At 36.4% G+C, this 16,603-nt stretch overlaps 1 protein-coding gene across 1 annotated transcript in view; it reads left to right on the top strand.

The window, feature by feature from the left end:
• Window positions 1–16,603, top strand: part of ANGPT1 (angiopoietin 1) — a 301,739-nt gene that overhangs the window by 213,878 nt on the left and 71,258 nt on the right. Inside the window, exon 4 of the mRNA XM_025265176.2 lies at window positions 725–954. Within this exon, the coding sequence (XP_025120961.1) occupies window positions 725–954 (230 nt within the window). The remainder of the gene's footprint in view (window positions 1–724; window positions 955–16,603) is intronic.

The following is a 16,603-nucleotide window of genomic DNA, read 5'->3' as shown; positions in this document are numbered from 1 at the left end:
TTCCCAAGTCCTTTTGTAAGACCATCCCATCAGCAACATAATCTTCCTTTTTGGAACCAATTATTCAGTAATTTGGAAATTTGTTATGCCTTTAGCCCTTATCTTGAAGCTCTGATTGAGAGATAAAGTAAGCTAGTGGTTACAATACAGGGCCAGGTATCAATAATCCCAAGAAATGTAATTCATTGTGACTTTACATAGCTTAGTTTCTGGTCCTCTGGTTTCTGCATCAATATGCTATTCCTCGTGAAATGTAATCCCTGTTAATGTTTTGAAAATCCCAAATGAATGAAACAAAGTAAATAAAAAATAGTTTCTGTAGTTTGTTCAAACTTTTTTCTGAACTACTGCTTCTATTTCTTATTGGATCCATTTCTTTAATGAAAATTATGCTATAATTTCTCCAGACAGAGTCCAAGTTAACTACCCTGGATATAAGATACATCCCAAGAAATAAATTACATTTAGGAAACAAACATCACTCTAACAATAACTGATCTAATAATTCTTCATTTCAAATGCTATATAATGTCATTCCTATTAAATATATATTTATGTATAAATGCATTTTTATGTATATACTTTTTCTGAGTCACTTGCTTCATAAATATTTCCATGGTGAAATACCTAACTAAAATTTCTTACAGTAAATAAACTCAGGAACTAGTTGAATCATGCTTCTTATAGCATTTTAAAACTAAATCTTATCTTCACTTCCTTGTAGTTTATTAGAACACAAAATCTTTGAAATGGAGGGAAAACACAAGGAAGAATTGGACACCTTAAAGGAAGAGAAAGAGAATCTTCAAGGCTTGGTTACTCGTCAAACATATATAATCCAGGAACTGGAGAAACAATTGAACAGAGCCACCACCAATAACAGTGTCCTTCAGAAGCAGCAGCTGGAGCTGATGGACACAGTGCATAACCTTGTCAACCTCTGCACTAAAGAAGGTAGTAAGAATTTCTTCCTTACTTTGGTTATAGTAAATATTTTATTTAATATAGAGCAAGTAAATATCCAATGTAACTTTCTAAGTTGCATTGATTGCTAGTATAGAAGCAGCAAAAGAACTTTATTCTTAGAAGCATTTAATGAAGTTTGCACTGACAATTTTCTCATGTTTTTAACTTCAGAGAAATTATTCATAAGCTTGGGTTCATGAATTCACCATATCTTTCTAATTTCTCCTTTTTTATTGGCCTTTTGGCCTTAAATAAAATCTATTAGGTTCTCATAGATAAATATTTAGTACTGTAACGTTAGACACTTAACTATACAGGACAGAATTTAGACACTATTAAAGATTAGTTCAGAGTGCTGAGAAGAATTTCAGGAGCGTTCCCATTTTAAAACTATTTCTTTTGCAGTGGAGGAGAGGGAAGAGTTACCTGCAGAGACAAAGAGGCACAGAAGTTCCTAATAACTGTTATGAAGGAGGAGGAATATTTGTTATTAAAAGCCTGTTTTAGGATTATTCATGTGGCCCTGTATGGAGAAGACCTAACAAGGGCATATGCACAAACTTATTCTGGGCTATCTTCATGATAGTGAAAGTATAAACTTTTAATACCCACCAGAATATCTGGAGCCATTTAGCCATTGGAAATATTGTAGGCCTGTGTCTCTTTAGAAGACATCCATCCATCTGTCCACCTGTCCACCCATCAGTTATTGAAAAAATGTCTCTGTGTACACCTGTTCACTTCAAGCAGAACCTCACCTGAGCCTCAGGAAAACGCTTCAAAGTTTGGAGTTTCTATAGTTCTGCTCACTAATCAGTCTTCCTATGAGTGAACATGGACAAGAAAACACCACTTATATCTGAAGGTTGTGGTTATCATTAAGCTGTCGCTTATGTGATCATTCATGTAACGGTTCAGTGTTCATATGTAATGTACATAATTGGAGGCTTCTTTAATTTAACAGTGGACTTGAGCTATATTAAAAATAGCTCAGTTCCATAGTCTCATGTATACATATGAATACAGAGGATAACTCCATTTTAAGTGATCTTATTTTAAAGACATTTAGCATTTCTCTATTACACTCCATTACCTTCGGTTCTATCTCCTTTAGATAGTCTAAACAAGTCCTTAATATACTTTTTGAAGAATATTTTTTAAACAGTGAGTTCCCAGTGCTCCGTTTGTGTGTGCTCAGAAATGTGATTGAGAAGGAAAAAACCTGCTAATCAGTCAGAGCCTGCCAAAACCTTGAGTTAGAGTCCACTGGAAGGAAAACATGATAGAATTTTGCCAGAGAATTTTAATAGAGCTCATGAGTATTTAGAAATTAAGTATTAATATGAGACATATCTATTCTCATATTGAACTGAATACATTAGGGGAAAAATTGAAAACATATTTTTCTTATCGTCCTGAGACGTAATGCACATGGAGTTGAGTAGTTCTTTTTTTTTTATTAATGATGTTAGAAATATCAAGCCTTGGTGATTCTCACAAAGCTCATATGTCTGCCTACTTATCATAATTTCACTTCTTTTCTGAGTACTTGTCCAATAAATATGTCTTTAAACTTTTTCAGGCAGGAGGGTGACTTCAAAATTAAAATTCCTGGCTAGTTTTGGTCTTTGGGTGCAACATCAGGAATCAAACATCTGTTCAAGAAATGTAATTTATTGAACAATAACAATGGCACTCCTGATGGATGCTACCCACAACATCACTCAGTGTATGAGAAAAGTAACTATGCCTATTCTATTATAACTATGCCTATTCTATTATAGAGCACATCCAAAAAGTAATTGGAAAAGGAAGTGGCAACCCACACCAATGTTCTTGCCTGGGAAATCCCATGGACAGAGGAGTCTGGCGGGTTACAGATCATGAGACAGAGTCAGACAGAACTGAGTGACTAACTACAGAGGGAGACAGAAATTGTCTAATACTTCATACCTCTAGACATTTATTTTCTTTTTAATGATAAAATTATAAAACAAATCCTATTTAACTATATTTTATAATCCAACTTTCTCACACACACAATGTAAGCATATTAAGCTATTATCCAATGGATTCTAGGCTCTCATAGTCTGTGAAAGTCGCTCAGTCATGTCTGACTCTTTGCGACCCCATGGACTGTCCATGGAATTCTCCAGGCCAGAATACTGGAATGGGTAGCCTTTCCCTTCTCCAGGGGATCTTCCCAACCCAGGGATCAAACCCAGGTCTCCCTCACTGCAGGCAGACTCTTTACCAGCTAGCCACAAGGGAAGCCCAAATAGTGAAAGTGAAAGTTGCTCAGTCGTGTTTGACTCTTTGTGATCTCATGGACTATACAGTCCATGTAATTCTCTAGGCCAGAATACTGGAGTGGGTAGCCTTTCCCTTCTCCAGAGGATCTTCCCAGCCCAGATATCGAACCCAGGTCTCCTGCATTGCAGGTGGATTCTTTACCAGCTGAGCCACAAGGGAAGCCCAAGAATACCAGAGTGGGTAGCCTATCCCTTCTCCAGGGGATCTTCCCAACCCAGGAATTGAACCAGCGTCTCCTGCATTGCAGGTGGATTCTTTACCAACTGAGCTATCAGGGAAGCCCATGCTCTCATAACCATAGATTTTATTTGCTTCTTGTTAGACTTTTATTTTTCTCTAATCCCACAGTTAACTATTCTACTAAGTATTTGGTGATTTAAGAATTCATGAGACACAAAAGTGGAATGTGTCTCTCACTAAGTTTTCTACAAAGATTTTACTTCATTTTCACTGGCACCATAGCATTTGGTTACAGTGAATTTAAAACTTTAAATGACTAATTGCATAATACTAGATTAAATGCATGTGTGCTAAATTGCTTCAATCGTGTCCGACTCTTTGCAACCCCGTGGGCTCCTCTGTCCATGGGATTCTCTGGACATTGGAGGGATTGCCATACCCTCCTCCAGGGAATCTTCCTAACCCAGGGATTGAACCAATGTATCCTGCATTACAGGCAGATACTTTACCATCTGAACCACCAGGGAAGTCCACTAGATTAAATATCAGTTACTGAAACAAACTTATTTAATTCTAATTTCAAAATACATGAGTAAAATCTTTTCCTTCTTAAGACCAAAAATTCATTTATGAAGTAAATTTGTTATTTACCAAAGATTATACATAAATGTCCTCTCTTTAAAAATAAATATATGTAAATAAACCTAAATCAATACATTACAATAAATGTACCACTTTTCTAAAATGTATATTTCAAAAAAAAAATGCAAAGAGTAGTCTTCTGAGTTTCAAAAAATCTGTGTCATAATCCAAAAAGGCAAAAATTTTAATTGACCTAAGGTTCTTCTCACTCTAACTTGACTAAGTCAGTCATTTATGGATACAGCCTGAATAGAATACTACAAAACAGAAGAAAAAATTTCTACTGAGTTTTTTCCTGTCATTGGCAACTAATTTAATCTTTATGAAGCTGTTTAATCATTTATAGGGGTTTCCCCAGTGGCACAGTGGTAAAGAATTCACCTGCAATGCAGGAGAAGCAGGAGACACAGGTTCAATCCCCACATAGGGAACATCCCCTGGAGGAGGAAATGGCAGCCCACCTCAGTATTCTTGTGGGGAAAATCCCATAACAGATGAGTCTAGTGGGCTACAATCATGGGGAGGCAAAGAGCTTGCTAATCATTTCTTATGTAGGATAATTATATCTACTTCACAATGATAGTAAGAACATTAGATACTTCATATTAAAACAAAAGTATGGGACATATTTGATTCATTAAACATTAGTTCCTTCCTTTTCCTCCAAGTGACAAAATTCAACTAAATGCAAATTTATTAAGTGCTAGTTATAAGTAAAATTTCTTTCACAGAAAATGTCTGAATACAGTGCTCTAGAGTGTCTGACTGTTGACAGTCATCCAAGTCCCTTCTTTTTAACTTGTTTCCGAATCACTAAAATGGAATCATGATATTCAATTCCTGGTGAGTAAGAATTAACAGAGGTTTGTATAAAACTCATAGCATCAAGTGTTATGTAGTATTTTTTTTTCACTTTCACTTTTCATACTAAACCACTTAAGGTCATTTTCTAAAATAGTTTAGCAAACTTTCCTCTTGTCTTAACAGGCAATAGCAGTATCTTAGGCAAATAGTCATTGCAAACTGAATTGTGTCTGTTTTTTAAGACTTCTGGGTAACACTTATTTTTGTCTATTCTTTGTCTGCAAACACTTGGTTGCATTTATTCTTAGAAACATTACCACTGAAGAAACATTACTCTCAATGTTATCATAGTGTCAAACCTTAGCTGACTGCTTCAGGTTTTTGGCAATTCAAGTTATTCTGGGAATTAAATAGTTTACATTGATAACAGCATGGAAGCAAGGTTTAGAATTCTTTGGGGAGGATAATCAGGTTCTGTGACTATCAACATCCAGCAGTCATCTCTGTTGAGAGGTGATTGAAGCATCATCAAGTACCTTGAACACACACAAGACAAACATGATGTTATGTGACCAAGAATTTAATTATTAACAAACCATAAAATATAAGAAAGAGAAATACAGAAAATAGTATTTAGGCTCCATTGTAAAATTACACTGACTGATTTTCTTACTGTCCAAATCAGTTTAGAACATACTCCTATGATACCAAGATATGATTTATAAACTTGTCATTCATTCATTAAATAGTTATACAGCAACTATTTTGCTTCAGATTCTCTTCTGAGGATAAAGATGTCCATCTATTTTTATTTAACAAATATTTGCTGAGTTCCTATAATATGCCAGGTACTGTTCAGACCACTAGGGAGAGAGAAAAGTGTACTGTCTGTGGCTCCAAGAAAACTAGAATTTGGTGGGGAAAGAGACAGGTAAACAGACAATTGTATTTCGTAAATATTTGCTAGACGTGAGGCCAGGGTGCCAGGGGACTAGTGAAACACACAGGAAGATTACTGGAATCATGACAGAGACAGAGGAATGAGGGCAGAATCCAGCATCTGCAGACTCTTCTTAAGTAAGGCTTTTGTTGAATCCTTATTATGATTCAGGCATTGATTAAGCTTTATGTGTTTTAACTTAGTCCTCACAGTAACAGTATAAGGGAACTACTATGGTTAGCCCCATTTTATAAATTCCACAAGCTATCAGTAATTTGCCTAAGGCTGCATAGCTGGAAAAGGTCAATCCAGGAATAAAACATAGGCAGGATGGTTCTAATGAGGAGACAGTGACTAAGTCTTCAAAATGAAGAAAACCGAGGGTACTCCAGAGAGCATAAACAACATGTATATTTGCCAGGAGTCATCAAAATGGGTGGGGGGGTGTACACCTAAATGTACAACCTATTTCTCAGAATTGAAGGCAGAAGAACAATGAAAGATGAAATTAGAAAGGTAAACAGAAGGAGATCAAAATACCTGTGTTTTTTTTTTCCTTGAAAGCAATAAGAAGTCATTGTCAGTATATAAGGACAATAATGACATTATCATTTTAGAAAAATCACCCCAAGTCACAGTATAGGAACAACACATTGTTAAGTTGACAAGTCTGGAAGCAGAGGGACCAGATGGATGCTTTGCCATTTATTAAAATATTAACAAATACTTAAGAGAGTATGAGCCAGTCTTCTTAGCCCCTTGCATATATTAACTCATTTAATTCTGACAACAACTCTGTAAACGAAGTGCTCTTATTAACCTTATCTGACGGACAAAGAAATTTAGCATATAAAGGTAAATAATTTTTAAATATTACACTGCTAGCAAGTGAGAAGGCTGAGATTTGAACCCACAGTCTAGATCTTGATTCTGTACATTATCCACTATACTATGATTGAGAGAAAAGGTATATTGATGGTTTTCATCAGGTTCTCAAAAGGATCTTCTGGGAGAGAAATAATGAGGTCAGGATCAAACCAGGGCAAATGGAAAGGCAACTAGAGGGAAATTTTGTGAACAAAGAGTGAGAATCAACAAGAGATAACCACTTATTTAGAAGTAAACTCAAATATATTAGAAATTCTGGGTTGACTAATTTTGATATTTCTTAAAATCAACAACATGAGAAAAGAAACAGGCTTAGGAGGCAAGATTTAGTTTAAGCATATGGACTGAGGTGACTATGGAAGGCAGGGGAATGAGTCTGGAGTTCAGTAGTAAAATCCTGATGACCATATAGATTGGTGTGTCCTCAGAGGAGACAGTTGGTAAAGCCATGCTGTTCAATGGAATCACTGAACGTGTGTATAAAGCAATGACAAAACCATTTGGGGGTTATAAATCCATTCAAGAATCTGATAAAAACTAGTCTACCATTACTTAGTGCAAATACTTGGCACAAATCTGTGTACAATTTCAGGGGATCTACAGAGTGAATTACAGAAATCCATAAAATACAGAAATTACATAATATATTATGAACTCCTTTTAAAATATTAAGAATGTGAATCAAATACAGAAAGTTGGAAGTTCTTTAACGGACAGATAAAGGAGACCAAAATAGCAGTTATGAGCAGAGAGAAAAGACTGTTATGTAGGGTCTATTTTAGTGGCAAAAAAACAGAAAGTTCAAACAAACAGACTGAACTTTGGAACTGAGATGTCACCTTCCATAGGGAGAGTTTGAATGAACTGTAGAGCTCAACTGCATAGACTGCAGGCTAAAATGAGTAAGATGAATTAAAAGCAGAAAATGTCTTGTGCTCATGCTCAATCGCTTCAGTCAGGTCCCACTCTTAGTGACCCTGTGGACTGTAGCTCACCAGGTTCCTCTGTCCATGGGATTCTCCAGGAAAGAATACTGGAGTGGTTTGCCATTTCCTCCTCCAGGGGATCTTCCCAACCTAGGGATAGAACCCACATCTCCTGCGGCTTCTGCATCGCAGGCAGATTCTTTACCACTGAGGCGTGAGGGAAGCCCCAAATAGTACTGGAGTAGATTGCCATTTCCTTCTCTAAAATGTTGTCCACCCCCATCCAAATGTTGAATGTGAAACGGTGGATAGCAGTTTCAGGTAGAGAAGCACTCAGGGTAGAGAGGAATAAAAAGAAACTTAAAAATAAATACCAAGAGACAAGAGCATATTTATATGCTTAGCTCCTTAATATGAAGTATAAAATTTTCAAATCATAAGCTTCTCTTGACGTTTACTTTAAAAGCTTCTTTCATATCATCTGAAAGAGATAATGACTGATACTACAAATTTTTAAGCGATCTCAATTATTTGGTTTAATGTGTCTTTCCCAGGGGCTGATTGCAATGGTACGGAACGTTTGATCATTATTTTCAGGCTTCTGGCCTTCTGAAAAGGGGAAATGAGGCATTTGCTTCCTTTGCAGTGCTGAGGGGACATTTGGCTCTGTTCTCAGAATAATTCTACCATCTGAAAAGAATTTACCTCCCGTGCAGTGTCTATTGAGTTTGTGAAGTAAATCATTCAGTCAAGGGATGAGACAGCTTGAACTCCTGCAAGTCCCTTGAGTTAAGAACAACTCTTAAAAACATCACAAGCGATGGAGGAAATTAAAACTTTTTGAATGTCACTCATATAAACATTGATAAAAACAGAAAATATCATTTTTATTGACTTAGTAAAATATTTGGTTTCTCGTTGACTACTTGTAATGCACAATTTAACATTAGGTAGAAAGAGAAAGAAAAATACAGGAAGTCATCTGCTGAACACTACAGTGAGCGCTTGTTTCCATTTAATGAGGGGAATGCTTTATCTTGACAGAAAATTACATGTCAAACATTTACAATTTCCTTAAAATGAACCACACTTCTAGCACTTCCTTTCACAAAACCTAATGGCTTAAGGGGAAAGTGACTATTTATTTTTGGAAATGGTATGTTTCTCCTTTTTGGTGGAGCATGTTATCGGCCTTCTGAAAAGTCATAATTTCTGTTAAAAAAAATTGTGTGAATAGAAGATAGCCAAAATAATGATAACAGAATAAGAAATAATACAGTCCTTGACCTCTCCCATGAACTATTACTAAATCACATCTTTTGGGGGAAATTTGAAATTTTGTGGTTAATTCTCTTTTGGAATTACAGTTTCAGTTTCAGAAAACAAACTCTCTGAAATGCAGAGGGGTATCCCTCAACTCCAGCTGGGCCTGGAAGTTACCAGGGTGAAAGGCCATGAAAAAAGTATTGCCTTGATGTTCTAACATTGCTATGAACAAACTCCATTCCGTCTTCTCTTGTGCTTTAATGACCTGGTTGGCTAAAACAAAGAAGCACAAAATATTTTTAATAGAATTTTAACTAAATCATTTCCCTGGGTTCATCCATACTGAAGTCAAATTCAAGTTTTTTCCCCTAAGTCCAGGGACAAAATGGGTCAGTGGATACCAGTTACAAATAAGCTATGGTACTTTATACTAAGCCAAATAGCACCTATAATAACTCAGAAAGTAAAGAAAAATATTCTGTTAACATCATTCAGTATGCATGCATCACAGCAATCATAGAATGAAACCTTTATCAAAAAATCTCATATGCTTTGCGTAGGTGCTAAGTCACTTCAGTCAGGTCTGACTCTTTTCAAACCTTGGACTATAGTCTGTCAGTCTCCTCTGTCCATGTGATGGTCCAGGCAAGAATACTGGAGTGGATTCCCATTTCCTACTCCTGGGGATCTTCCCGACCCAGGGATCAAACCCTCAGTGGTTCTTATATCTCCTGAATTGGCAGGCAGGTTCTTTACCACTAACACCACCTGGGAAGCCACTTATGCTGTAAGAAGGGAGACAAAATAAACCCTGAAAAATGTTGCAACTAAACAGTTAGGTTTAACTATCTATAAATAAAATATTGATTTTTTTTTTAGCAGAATATTTTTCTATAAGTCAAGTGCAAAGAAACTTTAATGTTGTTGTTGTTGTTCAGTCGCTCAGTCATGTCTGACTCTTTGTGACCCCATGGACTGCAGCATGCCCAGCTTCCCGTCCTTCACCATCTCTCAAAGCCTGCTCAAACCCATATCCATTGAGTCGGTAATGCAATCCAACTGTCTCATCCTCTGTCATCCCCTTTGCTTCTTGCCTCCAATCTCCCAGGATCAGGGTTTTTTCTAATGAGTTTGCTATTTGTATCAGGTGGCCAAAGTATTGGAGCTTCACCTTCAGCATCAGTCCTTCCAATGAATATTCAGGACTGATTTCCTTTAGGATTGCCTGGTTGGATCTCCTTGCAGTCCAAGGGACTCTCAAGAATCTTCTCCAACACCACAGTTAGAAAGTATCAATTCTTTGGCACTCAGCCTTCTTTATGGTCCAACTCTCACGTACATACATGGCTACTGGAAAAACCATAGGTTTGACTAGACGGACCTTTGTTGGCAAAATAATGTCTCTGCTTTACAATACACTGTCTAGGTTTGTCATAGCTCTTCTTCCAAGGAGCAAGTGTCTTTTAATTTCATGGCTGCAGTTACCATCTGCAGTGATTTTGAAACCCCCAAATATAAAGTCTCTTACTGTTGCATTGTTTCACCATCTATTTCCCACAAAGTGGTAGGAGCAGATGCCATGATCTTAGTTTTCTGAATGTCGAGTTTTAAGCCAGCTTTTTCACTCTCTTTCACTTTCATCAAGATCCTCTTTAGTTCCTCTTCACTTTCTGCCGTAGGGTGATGTCATCTGCATATCTGAGATTATTGATATTTCTCCTGCAATCTTGATTCTGACTTGTTCTCAACCAGCCCGGTGTTTTGCATGATGTACTCTGCATATAAGATAAATAAGGAGGGTGGCAATATACAGCCTTGACATACTCTTTTCCCAATTTGGAACCAGTCAGTTGTTACATGTCCATTTCTAACTGTTACTTCTTGACCTGCATACAGATTTCTCAAGAGGCAAGTAAAGTAGTCTGGTATTCCCATCTCTTTAATAATTTTTCAGTTTATTATGATCCACACTGTCAAAGGCTTTAGCTTAGTCAATGAAGCAGATGTTTTTCTGGAAATTCTCTTGCTTTTTCCAAGATCAATCATATGTTTGCAATTTGACTTCTGGTTCTTCTGCCTTGTCTAAGTCCAGCTTGAACATCTGGAGGTTCTCGGTTCACATACTGTTGAAGCCTAGCTTGGAGAATTTTGAGCATTACTTTGCTAGCTTGTGAAATGAGTGCAATTGTATGATAGTTTGAACATTCTTTAGCATTGCCTTTCTTTGGGATTGGAGTGAAAACTGACATTTTCCAGTCCTGTGGACACTGGTGAGTTTTCTAAATTTGCTGGCAAGTTGAATGCAGCACTTTCTCAGCATCATCTGTTAGGATTTGAAATAGCTCAGCTGGAATTCCATCACCTCTACTAGCTTTGTTCATAGCGATGCTTTCTAAGACTCACTTGACTTCAAATTCGAGGTTGTCTGACTCAGATGAGTGATCACACCATGGTGGTTATCTGGGTCATTGAGATTTCTTTTGTACAGTTCTTCTTGTCATCTTCTTGGGTATACTTGTCATCTCTTCTTAATATCTTCTAACTCTGTTAGGTCCATACCATTTCTGTCGTTTATTGTGCCCATCTTTGCATGAAACATTTTCAGCTTCCTATGGGAGCTCATCATTTATTTTCAACGAAAGAATACCCTTTGGGCTTCCCTTGTGGCTCAGCTGGTAAAGAATCCGCCTGCAATGTGGGAAACCTGGGTTCGATCCCTGGGTTGGGAAGATCCCGGGAGAAGGGAAAGGCTACCGACTCCAGTATTCTGGCCTGGAGAATTCACTATAGTCCATGGGGTTGCAAAGAGTCAGACACAACTGAACGACTTTCACTTTCTTTCGAAGAATACCAACAATATGACTGCTTTGAAGTACATTACAATCTTAACCTACTTCTGGCTTGGGTATTTGCATTCTAAGTGGGACTGTCTCTGGCAAGGAATCACACTACCAATCACACTATGTGACCTACCAAGAATAGATAAATAAATCATAACATTTTTCATGCATTTATGATAAATTAATAAATTTAATACTATTTAAGTTAAACCTCTTCTAATTTTATCATGTCTTTGAAAGTACTCATAGTTATTTTTAGGTGTGAATCTTCTGTTTTCATAACCAATGTGAGTTCCTTTAAAACAATGAATCTGAACTGTGGATTTAATTTTAAATGGAAATTTTATCCTAAAGAAAGTTTTTGTTAGTTACTTTGGCCCCACATACACACTCATAAGTGGACAAATAAACCAAATCTCAACCATAATAAATCTACCCTATGTCCCTAGAACCAGGACTTAGACTGAGATGGACTCCTCACCAGTGTCTTGGAGCAGCTATGACACATGCCATCTAGAGGGCAAGGCATGTTGGTCTAGAAGGAAGAGGAATAAGTACAACTGAGTTCTAGTTCCAGTGCTGCTGCCAGGTTGCTTAACATGAAAATACCACACACCAAAGTCGTGCATTTTATGACTCCTATCAATCCTTCCATATCTTCTCTTAGTGTTGTGTCACTCATAAGGACTAAGTATAAACCAAAGTTAGAGTATAATCCCATGTATATCATGGCTGGTAAAGTAGTACTCAAGTGTATCTCACCACAAGAGTCAAAGTGACACAACTATGGTGTCAGCCTTTGTTTATTTAAAACTTCCAAGTGACAGGCTTTGGGGTTTTTGTTGTTGTCAGTTTTCATAAGCATGTGGCAACTACTCTCCATGTTTACAGCATTGCCCGAATACTTTCATTCATTTCTAATGGCTTTTGCTGAAATTATTTGTCCACTCAAAGCACAAAAGATGCCTTTAAGTCTTCCCACATGTGTGAGGAATGTTTTGTTGAAAATCAATATATTCCAGCCAGACTGAAAACATTACATGGGAAATTAACACACATGAAACACCTGAGATATATTTGTTAATGAAATGACCTTCTGAACAAATAACAAGGATCCTGTAGCACTCGTAACTGCCCGTCAGGGTGCCTAAAGGGAAAACACAGGAATGAATTTTATAAAAAGTGAATGCTCATTTGATTAAACAAAGATTGTGTATAAATCCATTTTCAACTTTTAGTAATTTTTTTATTCTTAGTTGCTCTAAGTGTAATATGCATTGGATATGCATTGAGTCACTTCACATTAGCAGTGTTCAAAAATTTATTTAAATACACTAATCAAATTAAAATAATATTATATAGAATTACTTCACATTTCATTATTCCATACTGAAAAAAGCACCATAAAATTAGCTATCCATCCGTGACATAGGGTACTATGCATGTCCACATGGATTTAATCTTTTCTGTACATTATACATGTCTCAATATATGTATATATTTACCTACAATTATATGTAGTGAGTAATATATTCTTAAATGGAGAAGGAAATGGCAACCCACTCCAGTGTTCTTGCCTAGAGAATCCCGTGGACAGAGGAGCCTGGTGGGCTGCTGTCCATGGGGTTGCACAGAGTTGGATGTGACTGAAGTGACTTGGCATGCATGCATTGTATTGGAGAAGGACCTGGCAACCCACTCCAGTATTCTTGCCTAGAGAATCCCAGGGACGGAGGAGCTTGGTGGGCTGCCATCTCTGGTGTCGCACAGACTTGGACATGACTGAATCGACTTAGCAGCAGAAGCAGCAGCAGCAGCAGCAATATATTCTTAAATAATGTGTCTCTTTAAGTAATAAAATTTTAAGAAAATTTTAAAATATTATGATGGCAAATTTTGTGCAATATTTTCATCCTCTTCTCTGTTTTTCCTGTAATAATACTAAATAAAATGAAAGCTTTTTAAAATAATTTAATTATCATCAGCATAAATTAATTTGTACCATATTACTATGATGCCTTTTTAAATGTATATAATTTATCCCTTATATTATATACTACCTAAACTATAATCATTTCTTATTTTTGCCTACTTTAAAAAATTGATATTGTTTCCTCATAAGAACAAAAAGAACTTTGAATTATCAATTTTATCATTGTTCCTTGGCCTAATTCTAGAAGATGAGCACAAACACACACACATGCCCATTCTCAACTTCCCAACCAGTCTTCCTCTAAAGTTGTAGCTTCTAGCAAATGGTCCATAGGCTGGAGGATCAAGTAATTAGGCTTTATAATATGTAAGACTAATGGGGAAAAATCCTGATCAGCATGACTTGTAGGGTATGGACATTATTACCTTCAGTGTGGCTGCTCAGGGACCTCTTGCTTCCTAATCCTCTGCTTTTGAAGTTGAGGGCCATCACTGCTTCACATTTCTGCTGAGAGCTCCCCTCTCACAGAAAATTCTGCTACCTATACCTCTCTTCTATCTTTATCTCAACATATCTTCATCTTCTTTCTTGTCATTTCTACATCCTGTCATTCTTTCCATATTTCCTGCTTCCATGAGACGAGCTTGTACCCATTCATAATTAGGAGATGTGCTTATTCATGACCCACCTAAGACCCTAGGTGGGACCTTTGCAGTTAAGTATTGCTGGGAAAGCACCCTGTGACAAATGATGTATTAGAGTTCTATCTGAGTCTGAGATTACTTTAGAAGTCAGTAAGAAGTAGTTAAGATTTTTGGCTTTACAGTTAAAGACTTACACTACTTACAATTTTTGGTGAAGTTAGCATCTCACAACCTCAGTTTTCTCATATATAAAATGACATGTTAATAAATCCATTTCATAAGGTGTTTATGAGTATTAAATGAAACATATAAAGCATACTTAGTGCAAGAAGTTCAGAGTTAGCGCATAGTATTCAATTAAAGCTGGTTGATTTGATCACAATTATTAAAGTTCCACCAAGATGATAGTTAAGATTTTATACGTTATCTACAAAATATATACATGTAAAGAAGTGAGAGTAAAAACAGTTTTTTTAAACAAAAATTTAATTAAAATTATAATGCAGCAAGTAAAAAATATTCAAATGTTCCCTTATACCACAGTTAACATACCATGAGTAAAAGGAGTAGTAGATTCTCCAAAAGGAAGCCTTTAGCTACTTAACTGAAGACTTCAGAGTATTTATAAATATATGCTTGTTATTTTGTGACATAGCAATTTATATTACATATGTATTAGACTAACCATAGGTACTTGCATTTTTGTAGGTTGAAAACAATCATGTGGATATCAACCCACAAATATTAGGTTCATATGCATACATCTTTTATGAAATAAGACCAATTTTGAAGCTTTTAATTTATAAGCTTAACAATCTTATGTGTTTATATAGCTATACGCATGTGATGTATATTTATGAAATCATTGGGAAGTCATCCTCACCCACCCACAAAATATTGAAATATTGAATATTGCCTACAAACCTTTAAAAAATTTCTACACTCTTGAAATTTAAAATATTGCCTTCTCCCACTTCTAAAAGTCCTTTCAAATTAATTAGGATATCAGGGAATTTCTTCAGATGGCTTTTCCACAAAATGCCCCCACACCTGAAGAGTAAAGAATCTAATCAGTCTTGCTTGTTTGCACCTTGCCAAAGTAGCAGTTTTACTCATTGTATGTTCAGTTACCTTCAATGACCTGTTGTGTTGAAAATCACAGGCTAAAGGTCAGTTCCTAGTACTACCATCTCTTTAATGCTAATAGCCAAAAATGTACCACAAGGAATATCCTTAAACCAATACTGTGATCTACATACATTCTGATGTTTTCTAAATACTGGAGAGATATGAATAACTAGCCACATGTAAGATTTAAAAAGAATAGTTGAAGAATTGATCCCTTTATAGCAACTTAGAAAATAAGTAGGATCAAGGACTCCTGTTTTTGATATTGTCTCTGGTAGCAAGGCTAATTAATTGTCTTCTGTGTTCTCTGCTAGGTTTTTTGAGACTCAGAATTACCAATTCCACATTCCAGGAAGTTTTCTCTTGAGGGTTCATCTGAATTGAAGTGACCCTCTGCCTTAGCTTTCACAGTTCTTCCTTGAAATTGGCCTGGTGGCAGACATGCCATCTGGATTGAAATTGGTTGAGCAAATGAAAGGGAAGGACCAGATAAAGTTAACAGCTGCTAGAGTCAGTGTCTTATATTGCTTATTGACTCAATGTTGGCTGGTGAAAGACAGACATGCACCTGCTTGTGTCTCTGTTAGATCACAGAGATTTGGTTGTATAGATAAGGAATGAATAATGATTCCTTTGTCAGGCTTTTCTAGATTTATTTACTGATATTGGTATGGGTAAAGCTCTTAAATTTTAGTTCAGAGAGCTTTTTTACATGTTTTAGTCATTCAGATGTTATCTCTTCTGAACAGCCTTCCCCAAGTCTACTTGTCAGAAATAGCCTGTAGTCTCTGTGCCTACTGTCAATGCACTTGATGCTTACCTGCAAAACAGTAATTGTGTGCATTATCTGTGTTTGGTATTATATTTAAACTGGTAACATTAGACTGAGAAGCTGTTTCTTGCCATCTTGTAACCAGGTAGAGAGCCAACAAAAAATCAAGAAAAAGATAAGGAAACCAGTTCTTGATCACACTGAAACCTGATCATGCTTTCCCTAAAGCTCTGTCCTAGATTGTTCAGTTACATGATTCAGTAAATTATCTTTTTACTTAAGCAAGCTTGAGTTGGGTTTTCCCTATCGTGGAGGATACTACCCATGGTTATAGCTATTTTGAGATATCATGGAAGACCTG

Source organism: Bubalus bubalis, chromosome 15, assembly GCF_019923935.1.
Source record: "Bubalus bubalis isolate 160015118507 breed Murrah chromosome 15, NDDB_SH_1, whole genome shotgun sequence".
In the NCBI taxonomy this organism is placed as follows: domain Eukaryota; kingdom Metazoa; phylum Chordata; class Mammalia; order Artiodactyla; family Bovidae; genus Bubalus; species Bubalus bubalis.
This window is presented reverse-complemented; position numbering and strand designations above follow the sequence as displayed.